This window comes from Electrophorus electricus, chromosome 18, assembly GCF_013358815.1.
Source record: "Electrophorus electricus isolate fEleEle1 chromosome 18, fEleEle1.pri, whole genome shotgun sequence".
NCBI classification, from domain to species: Eukaryota; Metazoa; Chordata; class Actinopteri; order Gymnotiformes; family Gymnotidae; genus Electrophorus; species Electrophorus electricus.
The window spans coordinates 7,944,439-7,962,735 of NC_049552.1; the positions used below are offsets into that span (position 1 = coordinate 7,944,439).

Sequence of the window (18,297 nt, forward strand, 5' to 3'; positions counted from 1 at the left end):
TCAAAATTAATTCTACACTGCAGACTTTTACCTTGTACTGCAAGACATCTTGCTGCACCTGCACTTGTAAATACCTTATACAAATTGTGGGGCCAATCCTACAGTGACTTTGTAACCATCTGTAACCATGAATATGGTTTCTCAAAAATGTTTTACTAGCAAATCATTTGATCAAGAAGATTTCTAAAGTACAATGTGTGATCTTTGTACACTATATTTTAAGGAACCTCAAAAAATATATTTTAAAAACAAAAGGTAAACACAAGGATAAAACAAACAAATCTTCCAAACAGTACAGATGTCAGAAAAGTAACCAACTCCACTCGTGTACGATTCCAGACCTATTTATTTGCTGAAGAGGTTTGTTTCTCAAAGTTGGAGAATTTCTTGTGTGCAGATGCTTCATAGTTCAGAATTAGAGAATATAAAAATACAGACAAATCTTACCTTAATAATTTCTGTACAAATATAGAACAATTGTCACTTTTTCAAATAAGACTATGAGGGCAGAACATGTAATTGCATAGTGGAAGGTTGTTCTATAAAACAAACTACTGATTTAAGTTTTTTCCCCAAAAGTTTGACTTTGTTAATGTTTAACATTTATTAGAGCATATTTTAACAGTTCAACTTAAAAGAAAAATACATATATAAAAAGCCAGTCATAAGAAATACCTTCTGAAAGCCTCAAATTGATGACAGCTAATAAATATACTGGATGAATTTATAATGAATAGTAGTAATGATAAAAATGAAATAAGGACATTGTAGGAATAACTAGTGGTAACTGTATAGTAGTAAATGAACATCTATGACAATGAACCCCAAAAATAATATTTCAGTTTGACTACAGATGCATCTGTTTGTCAAGCAGGTAGACACATTTTAACCAATGGTGACAACATTAATGTGCATTAAAAAAAAGAAAAGAAAAATCAGGGGATTCAGGGAACATAGACCGGCATATAACTTACTTTTAGCCTTCTCACTGAATTTACTCTTAGTCGATTCTCAGTGTCTATCCCCCATCATAAGGTAGCACCACCAATATGAAAGTGTAAATACTGTGCAGCATGTACACTGCACATGACACCCATTATATCTTTCCATACTCAAAATCAGAGAGACACCTAACTGCTGTAAGTCAGCCCATGGCAGGTCTCATTTCTCCACCTGTTCTTTGCAATGTGTGGGGATAGGTGTGCGTAGGGTTGAAAGCAAGAGCAAAATCAAGAGGATATGTGCACCCTTAGGGGCAATTGTCAGACAGCCTCAGTTAATAATTTACTTAATGAGAAATTTTGTGCTGGTGGACATTCGCAAGTGTTTGTGAATCCTTGAACAGTGGATATGCATGGAGCTGAAGCCTGTGAAAATACAAACTCTCTTACATCAAGACAAACTAGGCTGCAGATATGGAGTAGCGTGTAGACAGCAGATCAAAAGCTTGCATGGGTTTGAGGCCAATTGATCAGCTTATCCATGAAACATAATATATATCCACTAGTGAGCTACAAATGTCAGGCTCTGAGCAGCAGGCAGTGAGTAAGACTGAAAGGAAATGCTTAAAGCTCTGATTTACTCAAACCACTCAGTGTGGGTAAGGAAAATGCCAGTGCTCTTATCAGGCCAAAACATACGGATTTACCCTCTGTGGATTATCGAAGGGCTTGGCTTTGTCTGGGTCATTGGTTTGCACTAACTGCAAAGAACTCCACTTTAAAAGCCAGAATAAAAAAAAAAAAAAAAAAAAAATCTCAGAAAATAAATAGTCTCAGTTTCTTTAAACATCTTGTACCTATTGCTTTAAGAAAGAAAAACAACACACGCACAAACAAAGAAGAACTGTCAGTCTTTTCCACAACGTTATAATTGTTTGACTCTATAAATATAATTTATATAGTTTATTTCTTCTTTCCATTCCACATCTTTCCCAACGTTCCTCCAACCTTCTTTCACACACTCTGTTGCTAAAGGGAGCAGGGGCTGGGGTGGGAGGGTGAGGGGGCTACTTGCACACGAACTGGTCAACCACCCGGGAGCAGCGCTTGCACTTGACATAGCAGCACCAGTGGAACTTGCAGTGGCAGCGTTCCACGAGTGTGGCCTTGAACTGGTCATAGCCACGGCCACAGCACATGAGCGCGCAGCCATCCATGCCCTCCGACGTCTTGTTGCAAAGGCGCCCCTGCGTGCCCAACGAGCCCGTGGTCCTGTTGAACACACAGTAGTCCGGACTGGGCTCGATGTACACCAGGTCATGGCTGGTGGGTGGGTTGAACTTGGAGTGCACCGGCACCAACTTGCCCCGGCTGTTCAGCTTCATGAAGGCGGCGCTGTCATACTTCTCCTTAAGCGCATCGCCCACCTTGCGGAAGTCAGCCAACTGTAGCCAACAAGTCTTCAGGCTGCATGAGCCCGACACGCCGTGACACTTGCAAGAGACATGGGCCAAGTCTGATACCATCTGAGGGAGAAATAGAGGATATATTACATTCTTTTGCATGAAAATTACAAAAGCAGAACATCTAAAATAATTGACCAGTAGGTTAGCAATTGTAAAGTACTGAGAAACAGGATTCTGAAATCTCCTAAAATAGGCAATATGTGACAAACATAAGTGTATAACCAGTAGTTTGTTATGGTTATTGCCATTTTCCACACATGATTGGCCTTGATTACATAGTCATTTTAACCATCTCTGCTTGGCTGCAAAACCCAGCTCAGTCCGCTCGAGGGAGCTTTAGTTTTTCAATTGTTCTAAGGGCTTAATTGATTCCTGAAGCTTTCCAGGTTTGAAGTAAAATTATTAGTCTTTTAAAGCTTGCCTAGAAAGCTCTTGCTTCAGAGAAGAAAAAAAAAAAAATCTACAATGAATCCTATGCATGGACGCATCTTCTTCAGCGATTTAGAACAAAACTTGCCAACTCCCACAATCAGAGCTGACCTAGCCAATCTTTATGTGGAACACCTATCATTCACAAATGCAATTCCTTCAGGAGGCTACAGATTTCATTTTGAAATGGCTTCAGCCGAGGTGGAGGGAGACTAAAACGAGACTTTCCGATTAGATCTGATGAGCCTTTCAGAAACGGGTAGATCAAAAGTCCCCTCCACAAACGTGATGGGCTAGAGCAAGACGTTTCCCCACACGAGTGATGATACAAGACAGCTTAGCCCTGTGTTCTCGTTTCCCCTCTTGCACTCTCACTCCCAGCCACATATAAACCATATAATGCATGCTCCCAATATGGAACCTGTGTCATGAGAATGGCAATAAATAAAACAAACATATTGTATGTATTCCATTATTTCTACTTGTAGCTACTTTCTATTCATAGATAAGATGTACAAATAAATAAATAAAAGTCTACCATTTTTTTAAATTTGTGTCCGTGACTGTGCACTGTACATTGCCCATTGACTGTACACCACATCTTAAGTTTCAAAACACATCTAGCAACTATGTAATGATACAGTTGGTGCAAGAGAAGTGACTCCAATGTGATTTACAATTCAGTGAGACTCTTAACATCTGTGAGGGGCCAAAGTCCAAAGCACCATTATTAGGAAAGTCTTCCTGCCAACATCTTGAAGCTGCTGGCCTCCTAGAGGCTAGTATCATTCCAATCACTTGCATAGGACTAAATCATTATTTATTCCAAAGTGATTACATAGTGATTCCAGGAGACTTCCACTTGCATGATATCATCTATTTCCATCAATAACTGATACAGCACATGAAGTAATCACTTATGAAGTATGAAGTAATGTACTGGGAAAAAAATCCAATGGAGAAACATTTCATAAAACAAAAAATAAAAAAACAAGGCTAACAATGAATGATAGCTAGAGAAAACCAAATTAGAATGATCCTATAACCACTTAATTTCAGCCATTATTAGCAACGTTAGCCATGTTTCACCTAAAGCCATTATGTTGTAAAGGTAGGTAGAGCTCACCCTCCGTCCTGCTTCATTGTTATGGAGGTTCATCAACAGCCGTGCACTCTCCATGGTGCCTTTTTCATGGGTCTTCTCTCGCTCGCGAGCATCCACAAACTCCTTGCTGAAGCGATAGCCGTAGTTGAGGTTGTCACCACAGCCTCCCCACAGCCAGTCCCGGGGCAGATCTTTGGGCCTAGCAGCCCGGCTGCAGCCGCAGCTTGACAGCTCACCCTCCCTGCAGGCTCGACTCACTGCATTAACCACGCCCGCTGCACTGATCGCGTACGTAAACGCTGCCTCGCGGCTCCCTGTTTGGGGGTGGGGACAAAGAGAAATGATGAACTCCTATTATGATCAGAGGAGAGGCTGTAGAGTAGACAATGAGGAATTATTGTTAAGTATAATTAATAAAAACGACTGGCAGTTGTTTGGTTTTTAAAAAAGGTAGGAGTATAGTCCAGTCTGTAGTTTGGTAACTGGACCTTGACTAATATTACACAGAAATGTTGCTGTTAATAAATAAATAAACAAATAAACGAATAAATAAATAAAAATAAATCATACAGTAAATGCAATAGGCAATATTGTGTGTGTGTGTGCATGCATTTGGGAGAGAGCTGGTGTTACTGGTGTTAAAACTGTGGACTAAAACTCTTTTCATACATAAGAACTATGTTTATTTTTCCCCAATGTGATCAGTGTATTTTTCATTTGTGATCAATGTGTCACTGCAGTGTTACATAGGTATTAGTCCTGAGTGAAGCAGAAAGTACAAAGGAAAAGATTCATAAACACAAGCTAAAAGAGGACAATCATCTTCCATATTCATCACTGATCAGGTTCTGACCACAGGATCAGATATGATTTGGGTGTTGCTACATTTTCAAGTTATCACTGACATCATTATGGTACTTTCATGGTAGTGGGCAGTGAGCTGGTATAAATGTACTGGGCACATCAAAGTTGCTGGAGTTCTTCAATGTGTCAGTGACACCAGTGGCTTCAGAGTGGTCTCCCAGCCAAAATGGTCGAGCCAGCTGTGGTCTTGGGGTCAGAAACTGAGCATTGATGAGTTAGTGTTCATTATAACTGACATGCTGTAATCTCTAATCATGCACATACAAGATGTTTTTAACACTAATAAATACATTTCTGACAAAGTAGGTGGTATGTACAGTAGAGATGGTAAATGTATAATTTGAGAAATGAATCTTGTGTGCAATTAATCATTATATTTAAATGAACATTTCTTGTATGAAAGAGGATTACCATTTACTTCTCTAGTTCTGCCAGTGACAGCATAATAAAGAGATTAATAAAAATATGTCAAGCTAGGTCTGGACTTCTTATTAGAAGTTCATGAACCAGTCACCAATCTTCTAGTCCTGAAAGTACTTAACATTACTGCACTTGTAGTTCTTTGGAGAGCCTTCTTGGCCCCAATGTTTGCTAAAGTGTGCACCGCGATGATTAATGACAAGAACAATCAATAACTTACAGAATTACAGTTCTCGTAAAATCATGTCACAAAAGAACCATGTGGACATCTCATTATGTAGCAACTCTCACAAGCCTGGAGGAGTCCAAGAAAGAATGGAATCCAAGACTTCATCCACTGTCTACCCATGGGGGTTCTGTGCACATCCATTCAGGCTTGCAGTAGAGTCCATTTGGCAGTACATCCATGGGGAGGCCATGCAAATGGATGGATCACTTCTATTGACACACTGTATGTCTAGCCATTTCCCCAGGGACATGGAGGAGATTCAGAAATGTGATGGTGCCCCCTGCTGGTGGACAGACATTCCAGCAAATCCAGCCATGTAGCAGCTTGTGAGGGCCCTCCATTTGCCCCTCAACTCCCCCAATCCACAGCCATTCAGAGGCAATTTTCATATTATGCCTGAGGGATTCCCAAAAGACCACAGACTTTCCTGCATTAAAAGGGAGGCTGTATTTGAGGCGCTTTGCTGTTAAGATGACTCCCCTCAGCGAGAGAATCTATTACTTTGAAAGACCTCATAATAGCCTATTATGAGTTGTAGGTGTTTCACAGATACGGGATTTGGAATGTAAGGCAATATTGGGGCTTTAGGCAGCTTCCTGTCCCACAGCTGAATAAAGACATTGCCCATCCTAAAGCACTGCAGGTGATGAAATAAAAGGGTAGGATTAAGAGAGAGGGAGAAAAAGAAAGAAAGAGTGAAAGACAGCATGAATATCATCCAGATGGAAAGTCTTGAAGGGTCAGTGAAGCAAAGGGAAAATTACTACTTTTTAAAAATATATTTTAGAAAAGTTAAGCTGCTGACATGTGTGCTGTCCTCAAAGTGCCTTTCCCCAACTCTTCAGAGCTTTTTTTCAATTCCCTAGCGAACCTAACCCATCCCCCCCCTCCCCAAATCTGGAGTTGCCAGTCTGGGTCAGAGCACCCTAACAACCTTCTCTTCCCAATCTCCACAATCAATCTCCAGGATACTCTCAAATGAACATGAAATGAACATTTTCATGGCCCTGACAGGCATGTGTTGTATTTCTATCATTTGAAATGATGTTTGTGTTGGGACACATTTAGAGACTCTTACTTAACCATTTAGCCTTAGCCAAGTTGTCTGTGCCTTCAAAGCTAACAGGTAAGCCATGACAACTCTGAAATAAAGATTCCTTATTAACCTGCTGGAATAGACAGCTAAAAAGAATTCTTACAGGGCGTGGTGGGATGTGATGCCATGAAGAGAATCCTCCTCTAACAAACCCAATACACTTTTCTGGCGTAAAGCACTGGTAGAGCCAATATATTACATGCCTTAAAATGAGTCATGCTTTTAATTGCACGTTCTTGCTTAAAGTTGGTTTTGTAGTTTTCTTTTACAATTCCCCCAGGATTTCTGTTCAGGCTTATTTGAAGTCAACAAACCATGGCTTTTATGAATATCTAAATGTAACATGCATTATCAAATTAGCTTGTAGTCATAAACGATATAACTCAACTACACCAGTGGGCTGCTTATAAATCAATATAAGAAGTTATCTTCTCTGTTGTAAGCCAAAATGCTAGATGTTGGCTGTATTACATGCTAATAATTTTAATGTGAAAGACAAGGATCTTAGCCAGACTTTTTACCTACCATTTGAAAGGTCTACAAAACCAAAGACAAGCAAACCGAACCAAATTCAACATCACATCACTCTAAAAGGGCTAGAGTTATGCTAGCTCACAAATATCACCAAATAACCACCTTTACAAGTGTTGATGCGGCATCCGGATCCATTACCTGCAAACAGTCCGTATATATGATCAACACAGTGGCTGAATGTGTTTTACTTAATGTGTATACAAACAATGCACCATGCCTCATGAATCATCCTCACATCATGATTATTAGAAGAAAAAGGAAAAACAAACAAACAAACAAACATGCTAGATTCTTCGCTACGTCACTAACAGGGTGAGGCCTGTGCTCACTCCTAGTTTAGCGACAGACATGAATTTAGGCAAAGCACAATTACTCACCATTCTCAGTGTCAGGGGCAAGCCTTCTAGAGGCAGCACCCATTTACTTGATTTATTATGATTTATTCACAGACCTCACTGTAGATGTATTTCTCCTGACCACAGCTACTAAAAAAGAACCATTCCATGCACTCCCTTTTGCATTTAATAGAACCCCCCACACGCACACACCCACAGACACACACACCCACAGACACCTAAAAAAACAAACAAACAAACAGGAAAACCCACTTTGTTACAAAATAAAACAATGATCAAAAAAATCTGCAACAATGAATAAGAGATGACTGAGCAACGTGTCAGGAGAGTGGCACAAGGAAAGAACCACCACCAGGTCAACCAGCACCCGCAAATCACATATAATACGTGAAGGAAACTAGCAGTCTCGTTTATTGGCTGCGACTTGTCTGCTCTCTTTTGCCGGCTATGTTTGGTCATTAATCTCATTTTGGAGAGCCAGCGCTGTCGACAGTTCCAAACCTCCAGTCTGGAAGGAGGTCATGTTGGAGTTTGCACCTAATATGTCCATGTTGTGCACGTGCCAGCCAAAGACGCAGTTAGCGAGTTTAAATGGATGGGGTAAAGAATATGTAGTGTCTCCTTAATGTTATGGAGGCAAAGAGCACAATCTAACACGTGTGCGCGTGTGCACACACACACACACACACACACACACACACAGCTGTTCTATAAGGTCAATATGCTAATGTTGTTTTGAAGTGTTTTGGGATGTACACAGGATGTTAAAACTGGGAAGAATGTGGGAGGTTGCATGTGTGGGTTTCAAGTGTGTGTGTGTGTGTGCGCGGCCAAACACTAACCGATCTGCATGACGCGGCCAAATACTGAGGAGTTGTCCACGGTGCTGCAGTTCCAGCGGCGGTGGCGGAACTGGTACTGACACTCGCGGATGCCCGTCTTGGCTCCCTCACCGATGTACTGCATGTGGTCCTGGTACAGCTGGCACAGTTTCTTCTGGCCTTTGGACAAGCCTGCCAATTGACTACACAGAGGCTGGGCCCCTATGATGTAAGCTTCAGGAATCAGCAGTGGATTCATTGCCAGGGACCTGTAACACACACACCCACACACACACACACACCCACCCAATTAGTCCACCAGGAAATATGATACACTGTGGAAATTACAAAAGGGGGAAAGTGAGTACCCCCAACAATTCTCTGCTTAGACACAGTAAATCATTAGCACGTGTGAGCATTCAGAGAATAAAGGAAGGACTTCTCCTACTCAAACACACACACACACACACACACACACACACACACACACACACCCTCTCTCCCTCAAAGTACAGGGCTGTCAACTAGTTGTAAAAATAAATAATCATGCTCATCTACATTATGGACGGAACCTACCTAGGGTGGTTACAGGATGTCTTATTCACTCTTAAGGTAATGGACAGAAAAATGAAATTTTACAAAATAAACTCTAAGATTACGAGTCTGGTTTATATAACATCTGTGATACATGTAGTACATAATCCTGAGTATTTGAGGAGGGAATAAGGGAAATTACTGGGAAAGAATGGCCCGTTTCATCCACTGTCATTCAGTGCCTCATCTAACAGCAGCTTGTCTTTGAAAACACGCACTGTCAGAAATCATACGCAGTAAGAACTGATATGCACAAAATCAGAGTGAAATCCACCGCTTGCACAGTTTCAAACACAAACCATTCGTTTTCTTCCAGCAAATAATTAGGGACACAGCAAGGAGAATCCTCTGTTTGCATGCATCCAAGCAGGCTTGCTCACTTCCGTTCCATGAAGAAACTGTACCAGATTCAGGAATCACCGTGAAACCATTGAAAAACTCTAATCAAACCAAGGGAATAAAATCTGTATTTTGATTTAGAAAAACATTCCTGAATCTTTGTTTTTGAAAATTTTGGACAGAGTTGTACAGCAATTTGTTTTTCCTTTAGTTAAAAACTGTCTCTGATGCACTGTATCCAAAACCTAATACGCATGGCACCCATACTGATACTCGGCCATACTGAGTAACACTGAGTGAAAAGAACCCCGCTATCAGCAGAAATCTGTACTGACTTGAACTGTTTAACAAATGCATTTGGTCTGTCTCATCTTTGGCTGAGAGCTGACCAATTTTGCTTTTCTATTAATGGAAATAGGAAGGACAAACTCATAAAACTCAAACATACTTTAAACACGTGTGTGCATGCATGCACGCACGGACACACACACACACACACACACACACACACACACACACACACACACACACACACACACACACACACGCGCACGCAAGGCCTACACAGTTCGTGCCTGCACATATTTGGAAATTCATTCAAAAACCACAGCATTCTATGTTTTATATAATATTCATCATTTTGGTTTGGCAGTGCAGGGGAAATGAAAATAAAGAAGGGGGAAAAGTCCGATCTGAGCTGCGCGTATGTGCTAAAGTCAGCATGTTGGGTCTTTTTCTTTACTTTTGCTTTCTGAGTGTACGCGCGTGCCCCACCGCACATGAATGAGTTCATACGTGGTGGGACACAAGAGACAGAGCCACGCTGCACAATCTGGCACTCAGAAAAGGGGGAAAAAAGGAGGATAAAATGATAAGGTAAGGGAGAGAGACATACTAAGAGCAGGACAGTAGCAGAGAGGGAAGAGAGCAACAAGACAGCGAGCGTTTGTCTTAGCAGGTCCAGTCTGCGATTTGGGCTTCTGCGGCAGTTGCAGCCAGCCTGGCCAGCATCCTACATATGGGCAGGGAGTTGCACTCATCTTAGGCCTGTATTAGGTAAACGAACACGTACCACCAAGAGGTAGCCTCCACCACAACCTGCAAGAATAAAGCCAGGAAAGTGATGGCCACCACTCCATGCCGTGTGTTCATGGCTCCCACCCAGCCAGAGCAGGTCAGCCTGTTCCTGAAGAGCATTGTCTAAGAGCAGCTCTGTAGAGAGAGAAGAAAACCGGTCATTTCTCAAAGGCACAGCTGCAGATATCCACATGGGTCAAGATCAGCATATACCAAGGCAGACTAGTTTGTGTGATTGCAATATGCAGTTTATAGGACAGCGTGTATGTTTGTGAGTAAAAGCTATGTAGTGTGTAGTAACTGTGTGTGGAGATAGTTTGTGTTGTTTTATGAACATATGTTGATGAATGTGTGTCGACATGTAGATGCATCACTGTGTTTGTATGTGTGAAATAGAGAGTGTGTGATTCTGGAGTTTGTGATTTTCCCTGCCTGCAGGAACCATTGGAGCTTACACATCATATAAAACAGAGATGTGAAGCCCAAGAGACAAGAGCCATCAACCTCTTTGGCATAGTGCGCATGCTAGCCCGTCCGTGCCCGCGCTCACGTTCAAACCAGGGCCCAGAACTGAACATTCCGCCCTCCATTTCACTTGCGCGAGGATATGATGTTTTGTATCCAAACCCAGATCCATGGGGTTTTCCATTTGCAATTTTGTAAAGTGTTTACGATGTTTGACTTAGTCTATCAGAACAAAATAAATAAATAAAAAAGACAGATCGAGAAAGTGGCAAATAGCGATATAGTCGTCGGACATTTTATGGTTAGCCTAATGTCACAAAGATGTATTTATTATAATATCACAAAGAAATGTATTTAACTGGCGTTTTGATTAAAGTTTATGATTATCCTGCTATCGACGTGTTTAGAAGACTAAGGGTGCCTGGGGCCGTATAGTCTATAAACATTGGACATAGCGGCGCAGACCTACACCGCTGCCTTCTCTTGAAATAACGATTTGTTCATTTTCATAATTAATTCCGCCGAAGCTGACTTCAGCACTTCGAGTAAAAGAAAGCTTCACTGTGACCGTGTGGGGACGTTTTGAGTCTTTTAAAACATCATCGGCTGGTATCCCTGATACTGAACTGTAAGTATGGGCTAAGGCATTGGTCTCGTATTTTATTGTCCGAAGTGAGTAATGGTAAGTTTGTCCCGAGAACACAATTTAGATTCGGTATATTTAAACATTAATAAATATGCCTACGTTAAAGTCAACAAAATGATTTTAGACTTTCTGCTATAATAAACTATGAGAATTATGAAACTATAAATTTCATGTCAGTTAAGAAGATTTGCACATGGAAGGATCCCATGCCGGATTTGAAAGGACGCAAAATTACTTTTTCTTTATTTGGATCACCTCGAGCCCTGTATCGTTCCTTTGCGTCTACGCGCAAAGACGTATGTTGCATTTATACATAAGATATGTACTGTACAAACTGTTCAAGTCTCCACGTATAACATAAAACCAAAGAGTTAGTTAAACCATTTCCCCACCAATACACCTAAACTGAACGTACGTCTGCCAAGAGCCCAATTAAAGTCCATTTCTGATTTGGGAGCATTCAGATTGAGAGTAATTTGTCATGGTTTACATTTTCCAGTTTCGTAGAAAAAGAAACGGGGCCTCCCTAATAATCATTTAATTCTCCGCCCAGTTCTGCATCACTCAAGGAACATGTGTTTTTATTTTAGAGATTTTTAACATCGTTGATGGGATATTTAGAACCCCATGTCGGATTGTAGCGTGTTTTTGCTCAAGAAAAGAATAATAAATCGCAAAAAATGGACCGCAAGAATATAAAGCTCCGATACACATTCTTTTGTGAACAAATGCCGCATTAATTATTATTAGTATTATTATTAATAATAATAGTAATAATAAAAATAATACTTGCGTGTCGATTGTGTTTATACAATTTAAAGCAATACTAAATTTGTTAAATTATAATGAACAACGGTTCTGGATTCAGACTTTACACATTTTTCTAACAAGCAACACAAATGCAATAAGTAGAACTGGACGTTGACGGATGTCAGTGCGCGACCCAGAGGACAGATGAACCAACAGACCCCACTGATCCTGTCATTAAAACAAAATAATATAAATCGGCTTGAACATCGCCCGGGACTCCTTGAGCAGTTAGTGCCTCGGAGGTTCCCTTGCTTGAGCAGGAACGTCTATAGCTATTCAGACAAACAGAAACAACATATGGGCAAAAAGAAGGAGCATTCACAGGTAATTGGAGAACACTTCAGCATCCTAGTAACATTATAAGTGCACTAGGCACTAGTGAACTAGGTGTTTCTTAGTTTTCTTCGTTTCCTCTTTTTTTTAGGAAATAAGATTTGAGATGAAAAGTCGACTTTACCGCGAAAAATCGACGTATTTTACATGTCTAAACTATATTTTTGAATCCAGGTGCATACATTTAAAAATAGAGTGGTCTACCATAAAACAAATTTTATAAGTTAGAAGCCTCATTAGTTTAATAATGGTTAAAATTATTCGAAGACCAATCATGACTACGGCATTTACAATAACTCTGCTACCACCAATTATGGTCGATGTTAAATCGAAATCAAATGAGCATACATCGATATTAGTGCTACCCAGCGTTTCAACAATATCAGACTAACTGCAGAGTACAATAACCCTATACAAAACACCCAGTTCGTGTCTACTTAACGTTATACAGTAAACATTACACTTGACAGCGTCCCTCAATGACTAGAAAACCAAATTTTTAAAAGGCTATGTGAATATTCTGGTGCGCTTTAACCGTGCGCAAAAAGGAACCAAGCGGTGACGCAGAAATTTAGGCGCAACTGTTTGAATTACGCATTGTTGAGGTGCAAGTCACTTAATTTCCCACGACGGCAGAGCCGCTAGAGGGAGACAGTCACTACAACTTGAGCTGCAAATAATACCTTGGTTTCAGAAGTTTCCCCAACTAAACTTTCGGTCGCCGTGGCCGAAATATATAGTACCCTTTTGAATAAGTTTGAATTGACCTGCGATAGAAGACAGATAACGTTGTATGGAAAAAGGCTTTTTACATATTTAGAATCACAGAATGTACAACCATTGATGTTTATTCCCTTATGTTTTCCATCACAAACAATACTGGTGTAGGATACTATAGGGACGTGCATAACACATTCCTATGTACATAAGCATTAGAGAGCAAAGAGGTGACTTACGATGAAAACGGCTGCGTTTGGGAACCTCTGATAATTGACGAGTATACAGAAGCTAAATTCCAAAGCAAATTACGAATACGATTATCCGATTTCTTGGTGTGTTCTATACCCCTCAAACAGTTGCAATCCAAAGCGCAATTAAATACTGGGAGTTTGCAGTCAGCTTGCAGGTCTTCCCGCTGGAGGTAGAACCGCTGTCTTCGGGTGTTTGTGGAATTTGGACATGAAGCGTTTGAAAACGAGAGGCTATTTACAGTGTCCAAAGAGCAATCCAAATAATTAGTGTCTTTACAAAGCGGGGATGTGAAATTGCGGAAACACTTATTTTGAAATAAATTCACAAGCAACAAACAACGCCGTTGGCGAGCACGTCTGTATACGACTTCTCCTCGGAAGTTCCCATGTAAATTTCGCAAAAGATCCTATTCGTTTAAGATGCTACTGAACCAAAAAAAAAAAGAACTGCAATTTTGGGAAGGTAAAAAGTAAATCCAGTTATCGAAGAGACGATGTTCACAGCGGTTTGCGTTCTCTACCTGCTATAAAAGATCCACGCGGCTATTTTCGCAACAAACATGGGTCATCTATTCGAATCTCCATTTTCCGTTCAGCACCAAACTTTCCATGATTCTTTCGAAAACCGTTCAACGTGTCCTTAAAAAAAATATGACAAATTAACTTAGGTTTCCAAACCCGAAAGTGTTGCAAAACCGGCGAAGCAGCAAACCCGAAGAGCTTATTTCCCCCAAAACCATGCGCTGAGAGAGTATCTCCAGACTTGACGCGGCGGAACGCGCTGTGTAAGTGCGCTGATCTATATGACCCCCCACCCCGTTGAAATGAAGTGCCGAAAGACTTGCAGACTTCTTTAGTTCTGTCACCTGCTCTCTCTCGCCTTCTTTCCGCAACTACCAAACCCCGCTACTGATGCGCGCAGGAAAAACCTTGTATTTGGCGCATGCGCTCCGATCCCTTTCAAAGTTCTAAAGTCACAAACTCAAGAGTGAAAGAATTTAACTGAAAGAGTAGCGAGTCAGAATACGTACGTAAATCCCGCCCATACAAACGACAATATTCAATCTCCGGTTGTCGTCGGTTTCAGCATGTCAGTGTAGTTATATTGAAAATGGCCTTCCAGAGAAAGATTAAAGCCAGCAAGATGTCGAAAATGTATTTCTGTGCAGACTGTGTATAACGTATTTAAAGTAGTTTAATACCTAAAGGAAATGTAGTTCTAATTATACATAGAAAAAAGACAATCGTAAAATAAATAAATAAAACATCCACCTCCCAATATATTTTCGGCCTAAAATGTAAATTGTTGGCAAATCGCTGCACAGATTTGATCTCAAAAAATAAATTAGCCGGCGCCAAAAACAACAACTCATCATAAAGATATCGAAAACTCAAACATATCTTTGCGCACAGTCGAATATTCATTTATTTTAGGTGCAGCAATTACTGTGTCAAAGGTCCAGAGAGCCGCCAAGTCTCTTCGACATCAGAATTGGGTAAAATTGTAAAAATGGGCGGAACGACCTATAACAAAACAAGCGTCTCTATTACCTAAAATAAACTCATAAAGTACCCGGGGCTATTACACCATCCGTGCCAAACCCAAGTTTGATTTTTGAGTGGAGGGGATTGAATTACCGCTCCTTAAAACTCCCAAGAGGCTGGGCGAGATGGTTTGCTTGTGCAGACCAGACTTATAATGTAAAGGCATGTGTGTCTAAGCATTATAGCAATTACCTATCTCTGTTATTCTATAGAGAAGGTGTCTGTGTTGTACAGGTGTTAAGAAATTATGAAGTCAAATGCTGCGATCTTATGAGAACAGCACAGTTCCTCTGTAGATGACCTAGATGTGTCCTATTAAATTAGACTGAGTGCTAACAGAGAGATAAAATATTTATATTTTACGCTATGTATTTAGCAGATCTTGAGGAGGTGACCATGAACAGCACACTTCTACAAGAGGAGAGTTATCCTGAAATCTTATATTTTATAGAATTTTTTTTTTCTTTCGTGCGTTTTTGGTACAAAACCTTGCTTTCTATTTATATACTTCTGCATTTATTATGGGCGTAATTGCCTGCAATCCTTAGTAAATTTGAAATTGTTCTTTTAAAAAATCCATTTGCATTGCATATGCTACAATCACTTAAGATACAAATAGACACAATTGCCTAACACGAAGGTGACGTCATGACTGTCTAATTAAGACAACAGAATTTAAGGTGGAATTCAATACTACTCGTGTTAGTAGGTTGCACCAAATATATAAAATACATGGAAAATATTTATCAAATCATTTACTTATCAATATACACCAAAATGTGAACAGAGCACAGTATATAAAGTATTTAAAGATAATCACCTGAGAAAAAAAAATGGACTAGATAGTAAAGTTCTCTTTCTCTTCCATAGTTTGCTGCTTAAGCTGAAGCAGGACATTCATATAATTAGGTGGCTTGGATTTCAAAGTGAAAACCTTGCAACCTTGTTAAGAAGGCTGTGCTGTACTGCTCTTACTAGTTCCTTTTTTTTTTTTTGATAGGTGGTCTCCATTCTGTGATGAACTGATACACTTTCCCCTTTTTCTTTCCCTTGCAGAAATAAAGTGCAAGTGTTTATGGATATAAGAGAGGCCAGCCATATCTTAAAACATTTGGTGTGTGGGGGGTGGCGGGGGGGGGGGTTGATAGCATTCTACATTTTTATCGCAGACTATCCTGGTATGTCCGGAATCCCTCCATTCAGGATACAACGAGTCTTTCAGAAACTCAAAGGACTGTATTGATACTGAACATTATACAGGAGCCCCATATGCATGTTCATTTGCACTGCTTCAGTCTGTGTGATTGTAAATGATCATCGCAAACTTTGAGAACTTGCTCTGACAGTAAAGAGGTTTCCTAAATGCTCTCTTTCAGCGAACACTGTGTGAGATTGTTTAGACTGCTCCAGAGGGCTTTGTTTTCTAAGTGTCTGCGTTTGTGTGTTTGTCTGCATGTCCCCAAAAAGATACCGTGGGATGAGATTCTTAGGAGATTGCCTTTGTACCGTGAAGGGATTGAGAGGAAAGTTTGTCTTAAAGCACCGGGTCAAAACACTTATTATCACGCGTTCAGGCAGCATAAGTGCATAAGACTGAGAACAAGAATGAGCACAGAGGCAAAAAAAAAGTGAATAAAGGGAGAACTGCATTAAGATAAACAGAGCACTGACTCAGAGCAGCAGAGAAACAGTGCCGCAGTGTGTCTGCAGGACAGATATGGAGATGCTGGATGAATGGATGATTAGTGTCTTTACCATGGAAACAAAGTCCCAAAGGCCCCCACCCCTGCATCCATCAACCACAAACTTCACACCACATCCTCTGCCAGCTATTTCCCATCACCTCAATTGCCAGGCACTCCTCCTGGCTACTGGACCTCCTGCAAAAACCACCATCTCCCCGTTTCCCCTTAATAGCAAGTCCTGCCTTACGGACAGCCTTGCTTGCTCATCTTCAGTAATGCCGTACAAAACTCCTTCCCCTCCCTGGCACGCCACGGGGGTTTAGTAAAAATGACCAAGATTCTCAGACCACTAGCTACAATCCACCAGCTGTCTTACTTCCTTAGCCCCACTCCCCCCCACACACCCGTAACCTCCTCCCACTAATCACAATGCCCTCTAACCAACCTTCAAACCATAGCTACCTCCCTCTAGCCACCACTACAGACAAACCCGCAGCCTAATGTGCTGAACCCCCCGCCCCCCCCCCCACCCCCACCCCTGCTGCTCTCCTGCTGAATACCACCCCAGTCTCCCACCCCCTATCCTGTGGGTGCAAAGTTGGGCAACATCTGGATGAGTTTATGGGACAGAGGGCGAGAAAAAGAGAGAGAGGCAAGGAGAGCGTCTCTCCCTCTTCTTTACAAAGAGTTCTTACATTGTCTAGTTAAATAGCTCAATATTGGAGTACACTGATTGTAATGTATAATACAAATGTTTCAAATACTTTTCAAATATTTTCATATTTCCTGCAAATATATGAATAATACAACTTCTCTTTTAATGATGTCATACAAGTTCTCATCTAGTGTTTGCTGCAGGTATTGTAAAATTAATGCTAGTCTATTCAAGGAAAAGTAATCTTTAATGCACAGGTGCGTTATGTTTAATTATTTATAATGCATGCATTCACATGCGCACACATACACACAGAGCAAAACTAAACTTTACCTTTGTTGAAACCTGCAAATTCAAACATTACTTTGTTCTAGTTAAATGTCTGAATAAATTAATAAAAACATCACTACTTTCCAAAATATACAAGCAACTATTGCAAAAGTATATGCAAAAAGACATATTACAAGATATAACACATTGATCAAAATATGATAATAAAAAACAAATAACATAACCAAATGAATATACACCAAAAACAACAACTAGAACATTAGAATAGTGCAATACAATGCGGAACCTTAACATCATTGTTGAAATATGACAGTGCTAAAGAAATGAATCTCCCTTTTCAACATTAGTAAATGTCAAATTGGGGGGCAACAATTATTTTCATTTACTCATAAAATTATTTTTAAAATCATGATAAATCTCTACAATTTTTATGAACTATTAGACATGGAACATATACATGTATATACATATAAGACCCACAAGTGTCACAATTTTTAAGTGCCTTTTATTCAAAGTTCAATTTTTGGATGAAAATGTTGGCCCACATATTCAATATTTAGTCTGTTCTTAAGGCTATGCATTTTTAGTTGCTATAAACCTCTCCTTGCAGGAAAATGGATGTAAT

General features: G+C 40.3%; 1 protein-coding gene across 1 annotated transcript; it reads right to left on the reverse strand.

Moving 5' to 3' along the window:
• Positions 1–341: 341 nt before the first annotated feature.
• On the reverse strand, positions 342–14,370 carry wnt5a (wingless-type MMTV integration site family, member 5a). The gene is made up of 5 exons (XM_027012420.2): positions 13,482–14,370; positions 10,267–10,406; positions 8,283–8,530; positions 3,963–4,255; positions 342–2,467 (listed from the first exon to the last, which is right to left on the reverse strand). The coding sequence occupies exons 2-5, from the start codon at positions 10,389–10,391 to the stop codon at positions 2,009–2,011; spliced, it is 1,125 nt and encodes a 374-aa protein (XP_026868221.1). The 5' UTR covers positions 10,392–10,406; positions 13,482–14,370; the 3' UTR covers positions 342–2,008.
• Positions 14,371–18,297: the final 3,927 nt, after the last annotated feature.

Coding starts and splice junctions, on each gene's coding strand:
- wnt5a (XM_027012420.2), bottom strand. CDS start 10,391: ATGCTCTTCAGGAACAGGCTGACCTGCTCTGGCTGGGTGGGAGCCATG. Junction 8,531..10,266: donor GTGGAGGCTACCTCTTGGTG/GTACGTGTTCGT, acceptor TGTGTGTTACAG/GTCCCTGGCAATGAATCCAC. Junction 4,256..8,282: donor TGGCCGCGTCATGCAGATCG/GTTAGTGTTTGG, acceptor ACCCCCAAACAG/GGAGCCGCGAGGCAGCGTTT.